This window comes from Megascapheus bottae, chromosome 5 (assembly GCF_031878675.1).
Source record: "Megascapheus bottae isolate mThoBot1 chromosome 5, mThoBot2.hap1, whole genome shotgun sequence".
Taxonomy (NCBI): domain Eukaryota; kingdom Metazoa; phylum Chordata; class Mammalia; order Rodentia; family Geomyidae; genus Megascapheus; species Megascapheus bottae.
In genome coordinates, this window is record NC_143513.1 from 73,877,957 (window position 1) to 73,904,234 (window position 26,278).

Consider the following 26,278-nt stretch of genomic DNA (forward strand, 5'->3'; position numbering starts at 1 on the left):
AAAGGTTGAGTAAAAGAAGAATACATTCCTGGAAAATAAATTGTATAAACATATGCACAGTTAGACAGGAATGGGACAGGCTAGAGAATTGAGCAATGAGCTACTTTTAGAGGCTACAATTGGAACCAGTCTGCAGGAAACAGTTTACTTTTCCTTCTATGTCTGAACGTTTATACAAATGTTGTCCCTTATGTATCCTAAAACAGAAAGCAGAGCCTTCCAGGAGAGAATTGCCATTCCCCTTCTCATGGCTCATCTTCATCAAGTCTGGCCTACATAAGATCTGGATAGGTGACCCTCCTTTAAAAGGAGAATCTGGGAAGGGGAGAAGACAAGGGCAATGATTTAGAGGTTTGTGTCCCCCCCCATCAAATTCATGTTGACACTCCCCATGGTGTGGGGGTTACTTAGAAGGGGGACCTTTGGGAAGTCATTAATGAGGTCTCCACCTTCACAACAAAGATCAATGCCCTTACAAAGCTTCCTGCCCCATCAATCTTTTCAGCCATATGAGGGCCCAGGAAACATCATCCCTCTTAGTTTTTACTGCAGTAGAACTAAGCAGAAGGCACCATCTTAGAAAGAGCAGAAACCTTTACTAGCCATCAGATCTGCTGGCTCCTTGATCTTGTACTTCTGCGCTTCCAGAAACTACCAAAATAAGCTTCTATCGTTTGTACGTTATCAAATTTCCAGTGTTTTGTTCTTGCCAGGCCCTGGGCAAGGCAGTGGGGATACAGCAGTGTAAAATACAATCCACAAAGCAGTATGGAAAACAGCACACAAAGCAACATTCAAAACACACTTCCTTCTTTGGCAGATAGTATAATGCATTATGGGGCTTGATAAACAGGGAGGGACATGTTGCAATAGAGCCTGGATTCAAATCTGGATTTAAGTGAGAGGACAATTAGCAAGCTATGACCCTGGGTGATTTAGTTTACCAAGATTCGGTTGACTCCTGAAAACTTGTAGATTAAAACCAGCACTGTTTTATAGATAAATTCTATCTACAGTAGAATACCAGGAACTGATGCTTTTGACCTGGCCATTTTGGACTAAAAGAAATTACAGTTTTAAAATTTGTTGCATCATTCTTGTAAAAGAATAGTTTTAGAGCTGTGATGACTGACTTGCTGCTAAAAGTACTTAGGAATAAAAAACATACAGAACCTGGTAAGGACACATACAAAATATGTCACAAATTTTCATAAATACACTAAAATAACTACATTACTATACACAAAAGTAAATAAAAAATCCTGTGTAATTATGTTTATTTTATAAGATTACTCTTTGAGATTCAGCTTTTATTTTAAGATTTGAAGTAACAGTCTCTTACCAAAGTAATTTTATTGCCCTCGGCTCACTAATGGCCACTAGTGTAATAAAGAGTATTGTATAGGACAGGCATCGTGGCTTCATGGCTATAATCCAACCTACTCAGGAGGGTGAGAACTAAGGATCATGATCAAAGCCAGCCATGAGACTCTTATCTACAATTAACTACCAAAAATCTGGAAATGGAGCTATGGTTTAAGTGTTAAAACATTAGCACTAATCATAAAACCTCAGGCACAGTGCCCAAACCCTGAGTTTAAGTGCAGAACTTCCACCAAAAAAAAGTATAATATTTTTACTTTTTTTTTTTTTTGCTAGTCCTGGGCATGAGCTCAGGGCCTGAGCACTGTCCCTGGATTTTCTCAAGGATAGGGCTTTACCACTTGAGCCACAGCACCACTTCTGGCTTTTTGCTATATATGTGGTACCAAGGAATCAAGCACTCTACCACTAGGCCAAACTCCCGGCCCCCAATATTTTTACTTTTGAAGACATAAACTTTTGGTGGTTTGGTTTTTGTACAATGTTGACATAGTTTAAGGTTCAACAAAGGAAATAAAAGTCACATAAAGTATTTAAACAAGAGAGACATCACAGACAGACTAAAATCTTTTTTGAAATTATGTCTAAGACCTCTGCCTAGTGCACAAAATTTTAAAGTGAAAACCTAAAATGCCAAACAAATAACGGTGTGTGGAGACCTAGGAAATGAATTAGTTTGATTCATAATCATAAACCTAGCTAGATTTGGCATATTCTGTATCTTTGTTAATCAATATTGTATGTGCAGGGACAAAACTAGAATTTTAACCTATCTCTTCTATGTACTTACATTTCACACCCATCTCTAACATTCTCCTGCCATGGACTTGGGAAGAGACCCTTGAGATGTAAATTGCCCCTTGGGGTGAAACATCACACTCTAGTGAGCCAAACATTTCCTCCCCTTCTCAGGCCCCCTCCACTCCTGCCACTCTCCCAAGGTCACAATAAGCTGCTTCTTCCCTCTATTTTGCTTGAAGACAGATGGCCAGAAATTTAAATCAAATAATCTTAAAACAGAATTTCCTGAGAGCCAGTGTAGTGAATCATGCCTGTAATCTCAACTATACAGGACACACAGGTAGGAAGATTGCTGCTGGAAACCAGTCTTAAGTAAAATACCGATACTCTATGAGGAAAAGGAATTAAAGTAAAAATGGTTAGGGATAAGGCTCAAGTGTTACGGTACCTGCCTAGCAAGAACAAGGCTCTGAGTTGAAACCCCAGTAATTCCTGAGAAAAATAAGAATTTTGTAATTAGGCAACGTACAAAATAAAACAAATTCTATTTTCAGTTTGAAGCTCCAGCTGTTTCGGTGCCAATGGAAATGAAAAAAAGGACTGTAGTGAAGATAAATGTTGTATCACAATTCTTTTGATCTAATGATGAGAGACATCATACTTTTCCTTTTCTGAATCAATGTTATTTCCGGTTTGGCCACCAGACAGCTTGTACCATCTGCTGCCCAAAGCCCGCTTCTCAGATACTCATTTCTCAACACAGCTCACCTCTGTTTACCTTATCACACATGTTCTGTTCAATTCCTCTAGTTGTAAGCAGCCAGCCATGTCCACAGGAGCAACACAGTGTGAAGGCTTCACTCACTGAAACAGAATTTAGTGCAGTCAACCCACATTGCAAAGGTAATCGAACACTCAGTGGTACAGAGAGTCATGGTGAATTATGCTAATTGGGCATAAATGGGAAGCAGCTCAAGAAAATGACTGTAATTAATATTATTTTACATAGACATGCTGAACAAATCCAAGATGGGTGAGAAAAAGCAGAAATTAGATATTTCTCAAGCCCTCTGCATTTTAATTTGGCTGAGGGGACGTTTTTGACAATCAGGGATAAGATAGATGACAAGTAATTTCTTCCAATAAAAGCTAACATGCTGGAATTTTTGAAAAACATAATCCATTAGAAGAGATTTGTGACTGTTCTTGAAATGACATGCGTATCTGTATCAATTCCCTCTTATGGCATAGCAAGCCAGCTCAACGCAGTGTCTTCTTAGTGTACAGCAATTACTTAATTTTGCTGAAAAAGGCACATTTGAGGAGAGGTTCTGCTCCACTGAGAGCTGAGACCCAGTTTCTATGTGACCACACACATGGCTGCTGTGGTTCGTGTTCTGGGGCTGCCCACAGGCTCCTATGTCTTATTTATTGGGGTGGGGGGGTTATGGCTTGCTTCCCAAAGCAACCATCCCAAAGCAGGCCCAGAGAGGCGTCCAACCTTGGCTTGGAAAGTATGAAGCCCCATCCCACAGAAGCCCTGCAGCTGCCTCTTGTCGAGGGTGCGGGCTGTACTCACTGGACAAAGTCATCTTACAAGGTGAGTGAGTAGGAAGGGATAATGCTGTCTACAAAGTGTCACATTTTGCCTTTCTTCTTCTTGCTCCAAGAAAGCATCCTTCACAGAAACAGTTGCCAGTCTTGTTAACACATACCTGCTAAGATAACCCATGATGGAAAATATGATATTCAATACATTCCTGTAAGTGACCCAGGAGGCAAAGGCTAGGGATTGGAACATTTCTAACACTCAGTAAAAGTTTGCACCGAACACTCTGACTCAAAACAGCCCCAACTCAAGTGCAAATTGTGTTGTACTTTCCAAAAGCAGGGACATATGCCCTCCTTTCTGAACACTTTGCTTGCAAGGTGACTGTCCAGTACATCTGACCTGTCTCTCCTTGACTGAAGGAAACCCCATATTCAGGAAAGGGGCTGTGTACTTTCCAAAGCAAGGTGGCCGCCTCCCTGGGCCTGCTTTGGGATGGTTGCTTTGGGAATCCAGATACCATTTCCCAATAAAAAAGACCTAAGAAGCCTGTGGGCAGCCCCAGAACATGAACCGGCTGGCAGCTCACCCCAGTACTCACTCAGCAGCCATGTGTGTGGCCAGATAGAAACTGGGTCTCAGCTCTCAGTGGAGCAGAACCTCTCCTCAAATGTGCCTTTTTCAGCAAAATTAAGTAATTGCTGTACACTAAGAAGACACTGCGTTGAGCTGGCTTACTATGCCATAAGAGGGAATTGATACAGATATGCATGTCATCTCAAGAACAGTCACAAATCTCTTCTAATGGATTATGTTTTCAAAAATTCCAGCATGTTAGCTTTTATTGGAAGAAATTACTTGTCATCTATCTTATCCCTGATTGCCAAAAAAGTCCCCTCAGCCTAGATTAAAATGCAGAGGGCTTGAGAAATATCTAATTTCTGCTTTTTCTCACCCATCTTGGATTTGTTCAGCATGTCTATGTAAAATAATATTAATTACAGTCATTTTCTTGAGCTGCTTCCCATTTATGCCCAATTAGCATAATTCACCATGACTCTCTGTACCACTGAGTGTTCGATTACCTTTGCAATGTGGGTTGACTGCACTAAATTCTGTTTCAGTGAGCGAAGCCTTCACACTGTGTTGCTCCTGTGGACATGGCTGGCTGCTTACAACTAGAGGAATTGAACAGAACGTGTGTGATAAGGTAAACAGAGGTGAGCTGTGTTGAGAAATGAGTATCTGAGAAGCGGGCTTTGGGCAGCAGATGGTACAAGCTGTCTGGTGGCCAAACCGGAAATAACATTGATTCAGAAAAGGAAAATATGATGTCTCTCATCATTAGATCAAGAGAATTGTGATACAACATATTTTTTTTTGCCAGTCCTGGGCTTGGGCTCAGGGCGTAAGCACTATCCTTGGACTTTTCAAGGCCAGAGCTCTACCACTTGAACCTCAGCACCATGTCTGACTTTTTTCCATGTATGTGGTACCGAGGAATTGAACCCAGGTCTTTGTGCATGCTAGGCAAGCGCTCTACCCCTAGGCCACACTCCCGGCCCTGTGATGTAATATATTCTTGAATATAGTCATTATTCTGTATTTTCACTGGCATTAGAAGCGTTAGGACTTAAAACAGTCTAATGTACTTCAATTTGCATGTCCCAAGTTCATGAAACTTGGGGAGGTTATTTGATTATGATTAGAAAAATCTAAGATCTGTGCTCCTTTTGGATTATGCTTAGTAATCACAGGAGAAAAGAAACACTCTATTTCCATGTCCTAATCATACTTGCAGTCACCAAAAGCCAGTGAACTATTCCTCATACTTTCACTGGAAATAAGTAAATTCCCCACCCTCTGGCTAGCAGCTTGATCTCCACTGAAAAAGTATGGAATGCAGGGTAAGATTCATATATCTTACATGACTTATCCTTCACTCATCATGGAAAAACACATTAAGTGCCACCGCAGTCTTTATATTAAAACATCACCTGCGCCAATTCCATTTTACAGCGTGTCACTAGAGAGGGGAGATTGAAGTAGATTTTGTTTTTCTCTAATGACAGAGTTTAATCCTTAAATTCAATTAGTTCCTGCTAATTGTGCACATGGATGTATATGGGTTTTTTCCATCTGCCACTGCAATCCTTTTGAAGCCCCCATTAGCATGGAAGAGGTTCTCTGTGTGGAGAAACAACAAACATCTTCAATCTAGTGTTGCATCCTGGCAGCCAGCCTCTCCTCCCTCCACCCCGCTGCCAGAGGAGCCGACAGTCCCACTTCTTTCATTCATCCCCTTTGTGTATCTGTTGTGGTAAATTTGTAAGTTGTTTCACATGTTTAAGTTCCATCTCTGCAATAAAGCCACAAGTTCAGGGATGATGGTTTCTTTCTTCTTTCTTTTAAAAATTCTCTATATTTCAACGATGCCACATATTTCTCTGGAAAACTTCTATGGTACAGGAAATGTAGAAGGTGCTGAATAGTGACTTGGCTGAGTCACAGTAGCTTGGTGATTTGGCTGGCTATCTTCGCAATTGAGAAAGACACGTTAGAAAGTACCCATTCTTGGAAATCAATTCTAGATTTCCAAAGATTCACAAATATTCTTGGGAATCTAATGGCCTTTTTTTTTTAAATATGGAGGAAAACACGCCTGCAAGACTAGAAATATTGATAGTCTATATCAAAGAAGAATCTTATATCAACTAATGATGCACCAAGGTCAAGTTCATGGGCTAACTAATGTACTTTAAATGCTGGTTAGTGAAAACCACCTCATAGACTAAGGGGCTAGTGGAGCACACACATACCTCACATGTAATGACACAGATGTCATCACAGTATATGACCCTCGGCCAGCCATGTTAAGTATCTACCAGCAATCACAAGGGGGCCAGCAGTTCTTAAAAACATGTTGGACAATATTAATACTTTCTTTAGTGATTAATACCACATTTGGATGTAGTGTGGGTCAATATAGTTTTAATATAGTACCAGTGTCTAATGTGATATCCAAGTAGTCACTTCAAGCTAGGAAAAATATATTCATTTCTAGCATCAATATTACAGAAACAACGTTAACTGCACAATAAATATTGTTTGAACAAATAGGGAGGATTTTTTCTATTTGTGAAAGGTTTTTAATATGATTATACCTCACTAAGTCATGAACCCAAAGTACTTACAGTACGTAATAACACTGTTTCCCTTTTTAACATTTGAATGATATCTGTTAAATCTAACATTGCAAACTAACTAAGCCATGTGAGAGATTAAAGAGGAATTCTAGTATTCTCTGAAGGGGCTTTATTCCTGGAATGTTGACAAAACTTCATTTGCATTGACTAACTTTGTTTAGTTTGGCTTTTCTGACATCCAGTTAATGAACACACACTCCTAAGAGAGAGAGGGGGAATGAGAACACCAGAAAGAGTAAATATTGGATGGCTGTCTCACAGAGCAGGAAGCACTCTTGGCTTTTATGGAGAAGTCAAGAGATGATATTGGGGCATCTGCTTTATGTCTCCCCTCCAAATCCTCCCCCCTGCTTGGTCTCCTTGAGTTCATATGATGGATTTTAGCAGTGTCCTTCAAACCTCTCAAAGAAACTCAAGTTGAAAAATATGCCTGTATTTCATTCAGTGATAGTTGCAAGCAGATCTGAAAATGATGGATGGTTATTGGCTTTGACCAAACTTCAAGACTGCAAGGGGAATGTTGTTCAAAGCAGGGATCCAAGTAAAGAAGAATGTGTTATGGAGCTCAAACAGATTATACGTTTGTGGGTCACCTGGTATCACAATGCACATTATCTTATCACTACCTAGCAGAAGCTGTGAACTCTGGAAGAGGAAGGCTTTTTCTTTTCTTTTCTTTTTCCCTTTTTTTTTGACAGAGAAGGACAGAGTTAGCTCAAATATCTCCCACTGAGACAAAAGTAAAGGGGGAATCAATATTGTAAAAATCACCTTTGGAACCCATGTCTACAGAATTCATATACAGCAGAAATGTGCCATTTTCAGGAAGGATTTCTAGAACACAGACTCAGTGATTGGCATAAAGGTAGATAAGAGAATTAGAGTTTGCAAGAAAGTTTTACTAAAACATTAGTTTTGTAATCTGATATATATCATGGTGAATATGCGAGCTATTAATTGGAAGATAGAAAAATATTTCATTTCAGAAAAGTGAGTTAAGTCTTAACTGTGACTGCAACAGCATGCTAAATTAAGCAACGTCACGCTTTAGAAACAAGAACGTAAAAACAAGTCTGAGTATGCGCTAAAGGTAAAATGCCAACTGGTATTCAGTGAGTTAGTATGTCCTCAATGAAAAAATAAAAGATATGTGGAATAAAGCTAGGATGGAGACTCATCCTGGAGACTCGGCATAGTACTTAGTGAGGAGGATATCATGCCATGGTGGTGGTGACATCAGGTCCTGTTTTCCTAGCATTTCACTGATTGGTCCAGAGGGATACAGTTTTGGTCTGTCTATCCTATAGGTGTCTGGCTGTGATGAGGAAAAGCATAGAATATCAATTTAGTGTTCTGGAAAAAGGATTGGCCATATGAATGAACTCCTCCAGAGTACTATGTAGAATGAATCTAGCCAATGGAGAGGTGTTGTATGATGCTAGAAAGCAGTACCCAAAATAGACTCAGAAAATGAAGACTTGTGTAAGAAATCTGGGGAGGCCTTAAATTGACATCATAGTATTGTAAGAGGGCTAGACTGAGAAATGTTTACCCAGTTTTATCCAGAATTGCACAGATTAGAGTAGGTACAGACTGGGTAAAACAAAACAATAGCCAGAAAAGATGGCTTTTAAATTATTGGGACACTGGGGGCCGGGAGTTTGGCCTAGTGGCTAAAGTGCTTGCCTAGCATGCATGAAGACCCAGGTTCAATTCCTCGGTACCACATACATAGAACAAAGCCAGAAGTGGTGCTGAGGCTCAAGTGGTAGAGCTCTAGCCTTGAGAAAGTCCAAGGACAGTGCTCAGGCCCTGAGCTTAAGCCCGGCAAATAAATAAATAAATAAATAAATAAATTACTGGGACACTGAGGGGAAAGCAAGACATCTAGGAATGATCTCCTAGGCTTTACATGGAACGGTGGCAATGTAATTGCTTTGTCACTTGGAATCATGCATGATATAGCAATCATTCTTTTGCTTAATGCTAGCACTCTACCAAGTATTTCTTTACAAAAGGAAGTCGTCCAGATGAAAACATAAAATAAAATAATTTTTGGAGTAGATGTGGACATTTCTTATTGTGTATCAGGATTTCTAGCCAGGTGAAAAACAGACAAATGGATAAATGGGCTATCTTCAGGTAAAGATCATATAACAGTAACCCCCTCTGTGCCAGAGTGGCTCCTTGGTTACATTGGAGGATTTTATAACTTAGTTGTGTCATTTTATAAAAGTCATACAGAAACATAATAAGCTTTAAAAAGTAGCCATACTTCAGCCAGGAGCTGGTAGCTCATGCTTATCAGCTACTCAAGAGGCTGAGATCTGAGAACTGCATTTTGGAGACAGTCCAGGCACAAAAGTCCTTGAGACTCTTCTCTCCAATAACTACCAAAAATGATAAAATGCAAGAAGGGAACTATGGCTCAAGTTGTAGAGTACTAGCCTTCAGCACAAAAAGCTTAGGGCCAGTGCCCAGGCTCTGAGTTCAACCACAGGATCAGCATACACACAGAAAATGCAGCCTTATTTCAATTCTTCATTTCTACCATTATGAATCAGTTCTTCAAATACCAAAAGTCAAGAATTCATCTTTTCCTTTATAAACAGCAAGGGGATCTATCACAATGGGAATAAACTCTGCTATAAATTGATATGTTGTAGATATAGTGTTTGATATTCTGCTCCTTTCACTAAACCCCAAATCAAGTAAGCTTTCCTTCTTCAAAACCCTCCCTGATTTCTTCTACTGTCTTATTTTTCAGTATTTTCAATACTTTCACTTACTATTTTCTGAGCCCAAAGACAATCTAAGCCATGTCATAGGTGTCATAGATAAGTCTTACTAAAGAGACTTTATAGCCACCTCTATAGCCACCTTTACATTCATGCCTTCAGAGACAGATAATTATCACTAGCAAAGAATTCCAAAGAAACCCAAAGGATCAAAAGGACTTTTGGTTACAATAAATAATAAGATTTAATAAAAAGGGAATAAGAAGGAGTAGTAAGATCAAGACATAGATAAAATATTATAACCAGACTCTGGAAATTCCAAGGTACACTTTTTGTTTCATTTTGTTTCACATTACTTGTTTTGTTCTTTTATCAGCAATGGAGAATCTACTTTCTGCACAGAAGACTAACCAACAAGAAACATACTTTCCTTTTCATTCTTTTTTTTTTTTTCACACAGCCTTTTGGGCACACCCACCGAGGGCACTGTAAAAGGCCATCTTTTCAGTACATTGGTCACTATGGTTGACCTATCTGCTTCAACAGGAAACACTATTAATGAGGCTACAGTGGAATTCAAAAATGTGCACTGGAAGTTTCTGTTTGCCAACACTACAGAGTGCATCAGATTTAACAGGGAACGTTGAATAGAGATACTCAATTATGTGCCAGAGTACAGAATTGCACAGAATACAGCAATGTCTCTATTCAAGCAGGGCTTATAATTAATTAAGAAAAACAACACCACCATAAAGGAGGAAAAATTTGGCATACATTGCAAAAAAATGAGAGAAAGAAAAACAGTAGGTGGATAAGGAAGGAGAAATCATTGGCATTTGAGATGTCAGGAAAATTCATCATTTTTGCCCTGAGTCTCTGTGGAGGCGTCTCCAAGACACAGAATTAATGCGTCCTAAAGAAGGATCTGAATGGAAGATTATGAAACTATCTGTAAGAGGGAGAGTAGGAAGTGGTATCACCACATGGATAAGCAAATACAAGACAGATAAGGTCCAGAGAGGAGCTTGTAATCCAGGAAGTAAAGTAATTCACTAAAGTAACAATAAGGTAAACCACAGTGGGGATAAGCTTCAAAAGTGAGCAAGAGCCAGCCACTGGGCTCATTCCTGTAATCCTAGCTACTCAGGAGGCTGAGATCTGGGGATCGCAGTTCAAAGACAGCCTGGGCACTAAAAGTCTACGAGACTCATTTCCAATTAACCACCAGAAAAGCTGAAGAGCTTTGGGGCAGTGGCCAGGCCCAGAGGTCAAACTCCATGACCAAAAACAAAGGAACAACAAAATGTTTCAGTCTAATTAGAAGGCCAGTGGGGGTATACATAGTAAGGACCTGCATATGTAGAACTACAATGCCCTTCTAGCAAACTCTGCACTGACATCCCAAGGTCACTGTGAAACAACATACTCTGATGGCCAATAGAGAGGCAATTGAGAAATGTACAGATGTTTCCCTCTTCATTACCAGCTAACTTGACTCATCAAGTTCTATTAATAAATATCTTATGCACAAGAGAAAAGCATCTGACTTTTTTCATTCCACTGAATTCTTCTGGTTTTAAGAATCATCTCCCTAGTTCTGCTCTTTCCTGAAGGAAATAGCTACCGATCAACTAAGACATTCCCACAAAAGAACAGGTTACAGAGTAAATCCTCTATTAGATATCATGATTTAAGCCAAAATCGGAACAATTAAGACAATATGAAGTGTATGTAAACAAAAGAAAAGTAAACCCCAGAAATCCAGATAAAGAAAGATAGCATGTTTTGTAGACCAGTAAGGAAATGAATGCTAATGTGAAGTTAAATGAGCATGTGATCTACTACCTACCTACACCATCCATAGATTTAACCTTTAGAGGACACAACAGGTAGAATATAAAGACAAATTTCCATAGTGGTATAAATGGCAATAGCAAAAAACTTCATGGCCTATGTAAGTAAGATCAGAGTTGGATCCATAAACTGCTATATATTTATTTGTACAATAGCACATTATGCCACATGAAAAACTAGTGAAACAAATATATTGCTCATCAAGGATGAATCATACATGCAGTATTTGAACAACAGAAACAAAAGCAGGAGCATACACACTGTGATCCAATAAGTCAAAGTCCGAAAGAAGCAAAACTAAATATAAACACATACAAGAAATAGATGTGTGTATAATCACATGTGTGTCCGCAATTGGTAAGTATATAAAGCATACAAAGAAATAGGAACATGAATGACACAAAGGCAGAATAGCAATTACTTCTGCAGGAGAGAACATGGAAGGGCAAACAACAAAGTTCTCAGATTATAATAAATTTATTTCTGAGTCTAGGGAATGTATCACAGTAGTTCTGTTTGGTTATTGAATCAGAGTAAAGTTTTATACACTCTTTGGTGAGGGGAGGGGGCTTGATACTGGAGTTTGAACTCAAGGCCTTTCCTTCTTTTGGCTTGTTTGCTAGACTGAGGCACTACCATCTAAGCCCTGTCCCTAGCCCTATTTTTTTGCTGGCTAGTGAAATGTTCTGCTCAGCCTGGCTTTAAGCCATAATCCTCTGCATGTCTTCCTCCTGAGTAGCTAGGATTACAGGCATGAGCCACCAGTGTCCTGCTTCTTTTACACATTTTTGCATCTATTTTAGTAAAATTCTATCAATGAATATATGTTTATATTAGTGAGAAAAATAAATTAGCCAGGGTAAACAATGACAACCTAGAGCTAGGTCCTACCCGGATGTAGTCACGTCCACATTCATTCTTGGATCCTTGTCATCTGTGAGTGCCATCCTTGTCTGCTGTTACTGTCACCACCACCACGACAACAAAAGCTTCTGTAGAGGTGACAGCCATGACAAATAAAGGAGATGGGACAAGAGAGGGATGCCTGCTCTGATGGTCCCCAGGGGAAGCAAGCAGAGTTTTCAGCATTTCTTTCCAAAAGAGTGGATCAATGTCTTTCACTTTGTAGGACAGACATTCGTTGGACAAAGCCCTTCCCTTTGTCTGCTGGCACAGGTGGCGGCCATCAGAACGGCTATTCTGAGCAGTCCATAAACTAATGTGCTAAGATGACAGAAATTGCTGAGAGCTAGAGTCGCTGCCTGGGCACAGGAGGCGGCTCCGGGAACAATTTAAATGATGAAGTGAGAGGCACTAAATGCAGAGAAAACTCAGAGGACAGGGCAATCCATCACTGCCAAGCTTATCTCCTGACAAGGAGTAGGACTCCAGCTTCCAGATGTCGCATTAAAATGTAATGTTCCCACTGGGATGTGGTATGGCACATTTCCCTGAAGCTTGGGTTTCACTCAGTTAACTAATGATGAGAAAACGTGACATTGGTATTTCACTTTTTCTACAGGGATGAAATCATCCCCAGCAGGAGAGAGAGGTTGTTATTTTTTGTTCTGTTTTGTGTTGTCATTAAAAAGAAATTACTTACACAGCAGTAAATAAACTCTTGTTAGAAGGCAGAAACACCTTCCCCCCCAACCCCCACCCTTGATAATTCTGTCAGTTCACCTTAAGGTTGACAGTCAATTCTGGGCTTTCCCAGCAATGTGGTGGATAAAAGACGAGGGCTAGACTTTCAGAATTAGTGTTGAAGATGAACTGTACACTTACTAGTCAGGAGTTCTTAACTTACTTAAAAGTGCTCTGGGGCTATTTCCCCACCATCTGTAAAGCTGGAAAAGTGCATCTACTGTAGGGCATTATATATTAAAGGTAAAATTCAATGATATATGTGGAGTATTTCAGCACAGTGTTTCCCTGTAAGTGCTCAAAAAATTTTAGCTTTTATTCTCAATGACCTTGATACTCTTCCACACTCACAGAAACAAGTTAAAGGTCATCTTTGCCTTATATTGCCTATTCTGAATAATCATATTTCTAATCATGAACTCAGCCTTTACTTTGGCACTGTGGAATAAATTATATTTTACTTTTATTCTGTTATGCATAGAAAGGTTTTCAATAAAAAGGTGATGCTTAAGATAAAATGGAAAGTGAGAAATCTCCCCTTAACCATTCCCCAATAATTTCTTTTTCTTTCTTTCTTTCTTTCTTTCTTTCTTTCTTTCTTTCTTTCTTTCTCTCTCTCTCTCTCTCTTTCTTTCCTTCCTTCCTTCCTTCCTTCCTTCTCTTTCCTTCCTTCCCTTTCTTTCTTTCTTTCTTTTTTTCTTTCTTTCTTCTTTCTTTCTTCCTTTCTTTTTTGAGGTATGGTCTAGTTAAATCATCTATATTGGTCTTCTTCTAAGTCTCCTGCTTAGACACCTGCGTAGCCAGGACTGCAGTCATGTGCCACCAACACACAATCTCTTTCATTTAACTTTTCAAATTGAGGCCAGATGCAAGGCTAAGCAAACATCATCTGTAAATTTGTATTTTCTCTCTGACCACCTAGTTGCTAGAGAAAAATGACATTATGTCAGAGCCACTTTTAACATACCAGAAGGCAATTTCACGGATGATTTCCTATTAGAATGCACAACAATCTATGAGGTACACAGAATATATGTGATTAGCCTTACAGGTAAAAATGACACACCAAGATCAAGGAAGGATGGATGATACATCCATGTAATTGATCTCTTGATGAAAAGCATCCTTAGAAATGAAGTATGGCAGGATGATTGGACTTCTCAAAACTAAATTTGTATAGAATGAATTGTCTCAAAAACAGTGGTTATGGTAGGAAACAGGGTAACTGGTGGAAAGTGAGCAAAACAGAAGATCATTATATGCATGTTTTTACATTCCAATTTCAAAGTCCATTTGGACAATGTGCTTCAAAGGTTTTACTATAAATATGAAAAGCTTGACTTCCCTCTTTTACAAATATAGCTCAAGGTTGTCATGGTATACAAATGGCATGTAAGATGGATGGTGAGATATTCAAGAGATTTTATGTTGTTCTTAGCAAACAAAAAAATCTTAAAACAGGTAAACCTAAGAAAATATATTGAGTGCTAGATAGAAAATACTTGCAACCAAAAAATATAAGGGTTTGTTTCGAAACATATATTAACTAGAAGACGAGAAACCATTAGATAAATTTAGACAAAGTGAGCATTACACGTTTAAACCATTTTTAAAAGCTGCAGAAACAAACTGAGAAGCCTGGATATTTAACACATTACAAAAGTCACAAAATATAATAACCTTCTAGATTTGATACAATTTCTTTGATTAATCAAATAAATGAGTTGTTAACATAATCAATTCTCTTAACGCTAAGAGCAAGTGTTTCTGGTGGCAGCCACCACCAAGGCTTCAAAGGGTCTCCATATGTTCATTCATAACATCATAATCCTTTAATAAGTCCTAACAGATCAGACAATTGCAATTCAGAATCCCGGCCACTGTTTATGAATGGAGAATGCATTCTTATAGATGGGAAAGCAAATGCAACCAAAGAACATTAAGGGTGAAACTAATTCAAACAATGTCTAGTTTATCATTTGGACATGGAAACCCAAGGACCTATGAAAATGCAATCAAAAATTCATTCAGACCAGCAACAATCAGCAAAATAGCACATAATAATAGGTTACTGTTAGGTGGTTGATTACCTAATTTTGACTTAATGGGCCCAAACAATTTTCCCGATGATTCTTCCTAGGACGTAATACAACTTCAGTCCAATATTGAGACACGTTTTATGATGTGTCAGCATGAAATATTAGCCTTCATTCCCTATTTCCTCAATGTATTCATTTAGTAAATATATTTTAAGGTTAACTACTTGATCATACCAAAGAAGTCAGCCTAACAGAGGAACCTGATTAAAAAAAATATCAAATTTTCATATTAAGCCCTAGACAACGGGGGGAAAAACCATTTGGTAGAATGATCATGATCAGTGGATAAGAACACTCTCCAAAACAATGAAATCAGATAAGCGAAAATTATTGATATGAACAAAGGAAGTAGTCATTTTCTTCATGAACAGCATGGGGAAAAGTAGGGAGAAACAAAACAATATGGTGAATCCCAGAAATAGATAAAGTATCATATGGTTGGAGGGGAGAAGGAATAAAGAGCGTAGGAGGTTGATGAGTTAATCCACATAGAAATACAGCATTGGGAAGCTGGTCAAAGCTCTTGCTCTCTGGGAACAATGGCATGCTAGGATCAAAGAGAAGAGAGGTTTGCTACGAGTTGGTTCTGTACACAATGAACTAGAGAAAGGAAATCCACAGAATCTCATATTGTTACAGTATCTCACTTTGTTATCTGATATATTGAATTTATTTGTATTTGGTTATTTGAAATTTGATAGGGAAGGGGGGAAAACCAAGACAGGTGGGGGGGTGGGGAGGAGGGTAATGGGTACCAAGACATGTGAAAGGGTATCAATGTATGTGAATTAATGCACCTTCTATCTGGCAAATATCATGTGACCCTTTTATTAATTACAATAAAAAAAGAATAGTTACCAAGTTATGGGGCAATCTCTAACACCACAGAAAGACATAAAGAATCCCTTAGATAAAGGTGCATAGTGATAATATTTGTGAAATATAACTAGATGGCTTAATTGATCCATTGTTACCATGAGATGTACAATTTTGAAAAAACCAACTGAATAAATGAACAAATTTCAGGAAGGCTATAATTAGATCTTTTGTCCTTTCTGTGAAATAAGCTGTCACTTAAAATGCAAATAATTCACCCCAACTAGGTAACAGCCTTGATCTGTTACTAATTAGCTTCCATTCCAACTTGGAACATTCTGCAGATGGATGCACTGGGGCATAGTCCTATAGCATCCCATGGGCTGTGGGGAATATTTCCTGTCCTCACTTAAAAAGTGGGAATAGTTTCAAAGAAGACATATGCCTAGCCCAAAGTCACAAAAGCTTCTGGTGACGTGGATGGAAGCCAGGCAGAACATGTTAAATTTCATAGTCTTTGTCATCCAAATTGGTTGTAAGAGATTTGAAAAATAATGTGCCATATTCAGCCAATGTGCATTACTTTGTGTAAAGGTGTTTGGCATTTGACAAGAAAAAAAATATAAGGCTAGTACGGAGACAGCAATTCTTTCACTAATTCTCTGCTCTGATAGAGAAACAGAAGGACCAGGGAAAACTTTTAATAATGAATTTAGTATAAAGAAAAGGCCAATTCTTACCATGATCTTCTGAAGAGACTGGGGATCTAAAAAAAGAAAAAAAGAAACATGATAAACATTTTTGTACAGCAAAGATAAAAACCACAGCTCATCTGATAGAAATCATACTCCCCAAACTCCAGTCAACAGAAATCCAATAGCGTAGGTAGTATAATTAAGGTGCTGGTTTCATGGTGCATTGCAGTCAATCATCCTCAAGTCTTACCTGAATTGTCTGGGGCAAAAATATTTACTAGATGAAGTATTTTTTAATGTAAAAAATATTTACTAGATGAAGTATTTTTTTAATGTAAAAAGACATCTACTTGCAGGGCCGGGCATTTGGTCTAGTGGTAGAGTGCTTGCCTAGCATGCACAAAGATCCAGTTCAATTCCTTGGTAGAGAGAGAGGGGGGCAGTGGGGAGAGAGAGAGAGGGCATAGAACTTCTCTGAGTTGATCTTATGGCTCTAAAGCTTCAAGAATCAGAAAAGGCAAGAGGACAACCATGGTGTATGTGGGGGGAGGCTCACAAATTGATAAAGCAATAACTTAAACATTCTATTTGATGGTCCAACTCTAATTCTGGTAGTCATATATCAAAGGAAACATGTAGACCACAAAACTCATTTTCCTCTTCAGTTGACACCTAATGTGGTATTCTGACCAATAAAGATACAACCTTCTAAGGGAATTCACCTCTAATTTAAAAGACTATCATTTGAACTGCTAAAGTACAGTTTTGTGTGAAGAACAAGAGATCCATGACACTGCATTTAGAATCATTAAAATTTCAGAAGAAAGGACAACTGGCATATGTATTTCCCCTAGATACAAGGAGTCTTCTCTCAGGGAATGTCCTAAAAGTATCTATAACAAGACAATGACCAAAGATAAAAGCAGGAGTTGGGCAATAGAGATGCATTTTCTATTTCTTTTTCAAACACTATTTATTACTTTCAAAGAATATTTATGAGACAGGAGGACAAATGTGGGGGCAAGAATTAGATGATAGAGAAATAACTGGAGAAAAAATTTACCTATTTGGGGATGCTTGATACCACTTGATCTGATCATTAGTAATATGATTTTAAATATTATTTTTTAATACAATGGCAAAATATAAAGACACAGGAGTTATAGGAAGAAAACCCTGAATATCCATCACTGGAAAATAGCATCCTTTCAACATCATGTGTTTGCTGTTGTTTCTTGAGAGACAGTGTCTCTCCCTCAAAATGGCCCAGGCTCACCTTGCATTCTCTATAGTACAAGTTGGACTCATATTCCCAGCTTCTCAATGTTGGGATTATAGGTGTGAGCAACAACTCGCAGCTCAAGTACAGTGTTCCACATTGAACAGAGAATCTCCAGATTTTAGTAGAAAGAAAATTGACATTTGAGAGATGGACATGGGGAGTGGTGAGCAAGAATCCATCTCTGCCTCTGCCATCACTGCCTGAGAAACATCTCTGTCCTTCCTGAATACAGCTGATTACCAACTCCAGGGAGGTTCTCCATTTAGCACTGTCCAGCTTTCTTCTAGACTGTAATCCCATGACATGCTAGACTTAATATAAGTGAGTCCTTGATTCAAATTCATTAAGTTGCATTAACTGTGGCATACCACACTGACATTGGACATTTGGAAATAAAGGAAGTGTTGAGACCAGAATAAAATGGGGCTGGAAATTGAGTCAAAAAAGAAACATGTTTGAAACAAGATGAACTCATTTCATGTGCTGCCCAAGGCCTAAAAAAAGAGTCAGCAACAAGAGAGAGTGTTCATCTCTGGAGTTTTCTGATAAATAAACATTAACAGGGCCTGTTTTTTTTCCTTTTTTTGTCAGCTAATTTCTCAGAATTCTAAGAACAAAGAAGAATCTATGGGGAGAGACACTTCATGGTCTCAGGTAGAAAGCCTGGGAAAACGGGGCCTTTTCTGGGTTTCTTGAAAAAGCCAAGCAGTAATATTAAATTTGAAAATTTCCAGATGGCTCCACTGAAGTCCCCAGGGACTGCATTCCGCAGTACGTCCAGTCGGTGGGGGAGCACTATCCATTTCAGAGTGTTTGCAGAGGATTAGTCATGTGAAGTTTCTGTGGCTGGATGTCTCCTACACGCCTGGCTTTGTGGAATTTTCAGACACATGGAGTATGTCAGTCCTCACTCGGAATTTCACCTTTCACTGCAAAAAGTCACTAAATTATACCTCAGGGACACGCACATCATCCATTACTGCTAGAAATGAGCATTAACTTTTCTTTTCTTTTTTTTTTTTTAAAACAAAACTTTGCCCAGGAGAGAAGGAGAGAAGATCCTGAAATCAGCTATATATGGAGTTGTTTTTGAAACAGCGGTTGAACCTTCAGAACACAGTATCTTCTTCAACTTGTCAGCTGAGACATGAAGCAACATCCACCGCTTATTTCTTCTTGCCACACCTGAGAAGAACATGTACTTTTTTCCTTTTCTTATGATTTTTTTTTATTAAAGAATTTATTAACATGGATTTTTACATCATTCAAATGACGTGTTTAACAAACAAGTATTCAAGGAGGGAATCTCTATATAATCATTGGCACGTAGATTTTAGAACATAATTAAAATTAAGCTGAGGGTTTGTATGTCATAGATACATATTAATCTATGTAATAAAACATTTTGTCTATAGAGTCATAGATTCTTATGTCTATGTAGTTGTGTTTATATTTCCAATACCATGTCCACAGCATTGGGTATGCAAATATTGAGTCCTCGCTCTTGTACTGTTTGGATGTAATAGCCACATATTAAGGATACCATGCACCTTTGGTCTTGACTTGTCTCACTCAACATGATTCACTCTAGATTTATCCACTTCCCTGCGAATGCCATTATTTTATCTTGTCTGTTGGCTATGCAGAATTCAATTCTATGTATTTTTAACCCTGATTATGTATATTTCCTCTGCATGTACATTGTCTTGGAGCTCACGATCATCCCTCACAATGTAAACTATTACTGGCCTTCAGATAACTCCATAACCCACAGCTTTCTGCCTTCTTGTTTATTAGACCCTATCATCATCTATGGAATATTGATGTTTTTCTATGTTTTATTTATTTTTTTACATTGTTAGTTTATCCAAATTCAGCAAAGTGAAAAAAATAAACACAGATGGAAGAAAACTCAAAACCTGCCTTAAAAAAACCCTCTCTTGTTATTAAGTCACAAGTAATTGTAACTCGTTTCAATTTTTTTGTCATATTGATTAAGTTTATTACTTGAGAACCCCATGCCAAGAAATGGATATATAAAGGACAATTTCAGGAAATGCATAATCTCCTAGAGAAGGAAACAATCTAAGGCAAATGGTAATATCTTGAATAATCTCAGTCCCTATAAAGTAAAAAGGTGAAACAGAGTATAGGGAGATTACTCCTGCTCCAAAAGACGGAAAGATTCAAAAAGTATCTCAGAACCATCTGAAGAAGCCTTTGGGGAATAAGTAGGATCTTACTAGGTGAGAGAAAAATTATGGGGAGAAGCAACAGGCAAATGAAAAGGAGAAAATAACATCACATTTCATCAGAAACACAAACAATTCAACAATGCTAAAATGCAAAAGAGTAATAAAAATACAGATGATGCCATTTTATACAGGGCCTATGAGTCCATTTTGAGATGCATACAATTTATCTTTTAGGCTAAATGGAATAAATATTTGAAAGTTGCACAGTCTGGTTTGTAGTTTCAAATGAGCTGGACATTGGAGACAGGACTATATAAGATGAAGACAAATTCATATATAAAAGAAAGTTAAGGACTACTATTGCAACATTTTTGTACTAATTATGCAGAGTATAAAATTCTGAGTTTTCTATTTGTCTTGGAAACCATGAAAAATAACAGGGAAGGTGAAAATTAATTAAGTTAACATCATTTTTGGCTAAAATAGCCATTTATAAATCTAAACCACCACCTATGAAGAAGAGAGATCAAGTAGAGTAAAATTTGGATCCAGTTTCTAGGCCACGGTGAGTTATTGTTTTCATTAGCTGAAGAGATACAAACTACAGTATATATAGGAAAATGATTCTGTCATTTGTGACAATATGGACATACTTAGAGGACATAATGCTATATGAAATATGTCAGGCAGAGTAAAACAAATAGCCTCATTAAATAAAAATGTTGATCTCAGAAATACAGAGCTTCATGGAGGCAAGCAGCTCAGCTGGTAGGGGAAGGAAGGACACAGATTTCTTGAAATGTGCCTGGAAGTTGTACCCATGGCGAGATGGATTTTTACTCAGGACTTCTCCAGGGCTTCACAGGAAGCCAGCATAGCATCTCGAGCAGACAATAAGATGCAAGGCTTATATTTTCTCATACAGTCACTATGGGATCTGGGGGCATTAACAATTAATGGTGGATATTTTTTACCAAGAGAAATATGACTGTCACCAATGTATGAAAATGACTGGGAAAGAGTCCGAAAAACTCTCAGGGCCTGTGGATAGGAAAAGGAATGAGAAATCAAGGAAAACTAAAAGAACAGTTAGATAACAATAGTCAGGAAACAAATTTCTCCTGCTCTTTGCTAGTCTAATACCATCGACTGCCTAGACTTGTAGAAAATGTTGTATTTGCTCTGATCATTAACCAGAAGCTGGGGGTATAGAGAAAAGACAAAAGGAAAATGAATAAAATACACACAGAGTTGTTTTCAGTGTGTGCCAGGCATACTCTGCCTTGCTCTACAGCAAGGACTTCCCAAATAAGGAAGGAGGCAGGTCAGTCTGTGGGCTGAAACTGCTAAGGGACAAGAATCACCGTTCGATCAATCCAGTAAGCCAAGGATGACTTCATGTGCTTGGCAAGCCAGGCTGTAGATTATTGCCTCTGGGTAACCACTTTCCTCCTTGGAGTTTCCCTCAAGGCTGTGAATTATCTCTCCTGGGAGAGCTGGTAGACCAGGCCTATGACATCACGTTAAGAGCTTGAAGGGAAAAATAGCAAGATGGCGGATGGAAGTAACATGCTTGTCACCACCTCTTCGCCTCAGAGCGTCTCTAATTAGGTGGCACAGAGTGTCTCCATCCACTATATAAGCCTCTCTTTGTTTGCTTTTGTTCCATCTAATTATGAGTCCTTCTCTTAAGACAACGAACAAAGCTCATACAGTAAACTAGAGCAGGCGAGCATGAGAGAGATGAAAGTCACAGCGACACACAAAGTGGCATTGAGATGAGAGAAAGACAAACACGCTCTCTATTCAAATAGCTACAACCGCATTCAGAGAATGCCAAATGGCCTCAAAGGTAACATTCACCAGCAGAAGAGGGGAGGGAGAGCAGGAATGGCCTTTGGTGTGGAGGTGAGGAAGCAATCCCAGAATGCAAATCTTACAAAAGCTGCTGGGTGAGATTTTCACTGAAGGCAGTTTCCACTAATTTTTACCTTTCTTCCCATTCTCTCATCTTTAAGACTCAAATATATGTACTAATGAAACTTATGTGGGTTCTGCTTGAAATACAATGTTTATTTGTTCAATATAGCCCTGTATTTAGGTATATTTGGCTCTTGAAAGAAAATAGTCTGGGGGATGCGAGTCTGGCTTAGTGGTAGGGTGCTTGCCTAGCATGCAGAAAGACCCAGGTTCGATTCCTCGGTACCACATACTTAGAAAAAAAAAAAGCCAGAAGTAAAGCTGTGGCTCTAGTGGTAGAGCTCTACCCTTGAGAAAACCCAAGGACAGTGCTCAGACCCTTAGCCCAAGCCTAGGAATGGCGAATAAAAAATAGTTCTGTTTCACCACTAGCTTGAATAATCAACTTTTTTGGCTGCAAAATTTCCTTCATCACTTTGCTCAACAAGTCCCCAAAATATGCCCTTTGAGTTTGAAATATTACTGCCACCTACTGTTAATTTCCAAAAACTGCAACAAAAGAAGAAAATTGGGTAAAGTAGACAACGGACACAGGAAAAAAATAAAAGGAAGAGATGGAGTAGAAGGACAGCATAGCATTTTATATCTGCAAGGATTTGTTGTAGAAACAAGTCTTTACATTTGCTGGACTTTTAGCTGAGAAAGTTAGTAAAGAAATAGAAAATCAAATGATATAATTCTAAAATCCAGTCGATGGGGACATAGCCCAAAGACAGTTCAGAGTATCCTCTAGAAAAGAGAAACCGAGCTCCTGCCCTTAGCCCAGTGATTCAGGAGACCTGATCAACAGCTCCAGATATCATTCATTTGGATCTAATTCATTTGGATTTTAGCAATCACACATCCTTCCCCCACTTTGTGCAGTATGATAGTTTGAACACAGGACTTCACCTTTGCTAAGTAAGTGCTCTACCACTTGAACCAGACCCAGTCATTTTGCTTTTAGCTTTTTAAAAATATACTTTGCCTAATGATATCTTTGCCTCTCAAGTAGCTAGGATTACAGGCATGCTCAATCAATTATTTTAAAAAGCATACATTAACACATGAAGGTCTCCATTTTGTGCAGGAAAATTACATCAGTTCTTCCTTCAGGGTTGGCCTGTGCAGCTTTTAATGAAGGTGATTTTCATCTAGGGCTTCCATGGCCATTAGAAAGGGCTGGCTCATAGCTAATTATTTTTTTTTTGTGAAACTCCAATAAGAACTCTGCATCTAGGTTTAGAAAATGGTGGGGAAAAAAGACACAGACTTGGAAGCTGTGTTGGTGCCTCTCCTGAAGACAATTGTAAGATCACTTAGCATTTTTGTGCCGCATCCCACTTAATCTCCTTAGGAATATGTGTTCATGTTCCTGACACTGGGGTCCGAAATAGGATCTAAACAGTGGCTGTTCTCTCCTAGCCCTGTGTACTCAAAGACAGCAGAGTTTCTCAGTAATAAATCACAGCCAGCCACAAGCAGTAGATTTACAAAATAAATAGTAATATTTGCCAGGGGCAGGTGTCTCACACCTCAGCTACTTGGGAAGCTGAGATCTGAGGATTGCAGTTCAAAGCCAGCCCAGGCAAAAAAGTCTGTGAGATTCTTATCTCCAATAAACCATCAGAAAGCTAGAAGTGGCGTTGTGGCTCAAAGTTGTAGAGTGCTAGCCTTGAGCAAAAGGAGCTCAGGGATAGCACCCACATATTCAGTATTATTGGGAACTAGATAAACAAAGTGCCTCCACAGAGTCACCTCTATGAAGAGTTCAAGCAAGTCAGGGTTTGAGTATTAAATGCAGCTGTTTGCTTAACTACAGTCATTCAGTGGGAGATACAGTTGAGAATATACCATTTCATTTGCAGAGAATTCTAAGGCAGCTAAGGTGGTTATCATAAGATCTAGAAAAGTTAGTGAAGAGAAAGTGTGGTCTCCATCATAACTAATTACTCCATGTTGTAGCAGTCTCTCTTCTCCTGGCCCCCTCAGAGTGATGGCTCTGGTCCCAGAGGAACCTTGAAGCTGTGCCATGCTCAGGACCAATCCATCACCATTTCCAGTGGCAATCTGGGCATTCCTTTCACATCCCTGCCCCATGCTCTACCCCTGAGCCATTACTGGGTTAAAACTGTGTCACTGCACGAGGGTTGATGGCACGCTCAGAGACATAATTATTTTCGGATCATTCTGAAGTGCCAAGCACTTCATACTTTACATCCATTTGGTTTATCTATTCACCTAAAGAAGATGCACAGAAACCAAAAGGGAAATCTGGAAAAGCAGCAAACACATTGGCTAGTTATTTTGGAGCCAAAAGTAAGGAAGAAAAGGAAGTTGTCAGAAGGCAGTTTTCTGAATAGGATAGCCCTGGACTTGAAGGAAATAGGGCAAAGAGTGACACCACACAGACATCAGAGTGCAGAGACCCACAATGGCCACCCTGTCCTGCTGTCACTTCCTCACTTGCATTCCCTGATTCCTCCCTCTCTATTGAGATGGGAAGGACAGAAAGAGGCCATGGGTGAGCCAGCAGTGAACTGGTTGTGAAGTGCCTCTCAGAAGCCTTGTTGCAGGACTGGGAATCAAAAGAGAAGATTCGTATATGGAAATACCGGGCCTGGAGATTTAGCTCAGTGGAAGAAGCAAGTACAAGGCTGTGAATTCAACCCTCAGCTCTGCAAAAACAAACCAACAAACATATACGGAAATACCTCATGTCACAAGTGCACGCATGCATGCCGCATTTGGTACCATCCCTAGTCCCACTCTGATCAGAAGCAAAACCAAACCTTTAGCTCCAATCCCCACAGGTACTTCCCATATTCCTTTCTGTTGCCCAAACTTTCTGTAGTATCCCTGTGACTTGGCAGACACCTTGAGGATCTGGAGTCTCTAGGATAGGGTCTCTGTAAAAGAGCAACCAGATAGTTGATTTCTGTTGCCTTTCAGAAAAGAAGGAAGAGTATCATTGCTGTAGGACTAACAAGGAACTTGCTCATTTCCCAGAATGCTTTAGAGTACTATTATTACTCCTCACTCAATCTTATCTCCTGTGTTTAGAAAAAAAACTTGGGAAGTGATAGACTGTCCTTCTATACAACTGTCATCCCACTGTATGAAGATGCACTTGTTTCTTGGATATCCTGTACCCTGCCCTGAATCCTTCGTCCATTGAATGACCTGATGAGTCAATGTCAATCTGTGACCACTAGGCTCTTAAGGTAGAGCCAGTGATTAGATGAAGACAAAGAAGACCACGTATACAGATAGTGGCAGCTGAGAGACTTTGCCTCCAGTGCAGAGCTATCCCTGGAGATGCAAGACAGGCTGTGCCCATGTGCAAGCCCATCACCAACAAGCTGTTTTTATATTGGCCTAGCAACACTCTTTATTCTCCAGTATAGAGGGCCATGGCATTGTCATTTTCCTCACTTTACATGATGCTGAAGTAGCTTTGTCACAGAGGCTCTGCACAACCCACCATAGTACAATGCACCATGGACAAAGCACATACACATATGGTTTGGCCATTCGAGGAATTTGCTCACCTTAAAGATACAGCTCTAAGTTTCTTTCACATTTCCCAAAGTCCTCATGTGTGAGTAGATAAACTTTTATAAATAAAAAAATAAAAGGTCTTAACAGTATTATGATTTCCTGGGGCAGTAATTATTGGCAAAGCTTGGAACTCATCAAAATGGAAGGGGCAGAATTTCCTGGCACCATTTTAAATAACATGCATATTCAATTATGCTAGCACATTTTTTTCCCTTTCACTGCTGGTCAAAAATAAGATCTATTGCATAGAGAATTCTATTCTGGCTGTTCTGTTAAGTAAACTTGGAGATGGAAATGTGACCACATTTCCCCCAAGTGGCTTAGGACTTCCATATGCATAACTATTTGAGAAGCAATCCTAAAAAGAACACAAAAATATCTTATTAAATGCTTTGCACATTCATAATGTCAGGGGACTATTGTGCATTTGGCTGGAGAGGGCAACTACTTGAGGTAAGGCGAGCAGGAAAAAATGAAAAGAATCTGTGCCATCTATCTTGTATTTCCCTCCCCTACCCACACACTGGAGTACTTATCCAAGGTGAGCAAGATTTAT

The 26,278-nt window shown here is 39.0% G+C and overlaps 1 protein-coding gene across 3 annotated transcripts in view; it reads right to left on the reverse strand.

Moving 5' to 3' along the window:
- Positions 1–26,278, reverse strand: part of Dgki (diacylglycerol kinase iota) — a 402,899-nt gene that overhangs the window by 30,249 nt on the left and 346,372 nt on the right. For all 3 annotated transcript variants that reach the window (XM_090333372.1, XM_090333371.1, XM_090333370.1), the window contains one exon: positions 16,771–16,796. In XM_090333372.1, the coding sequence (XP_090189498.1) occupies positions 16,771–16,796 (26 nt within the window). The remainder of the gene's footprint in view (positions 1–16,770; positions 16,797–26,278) is intronic.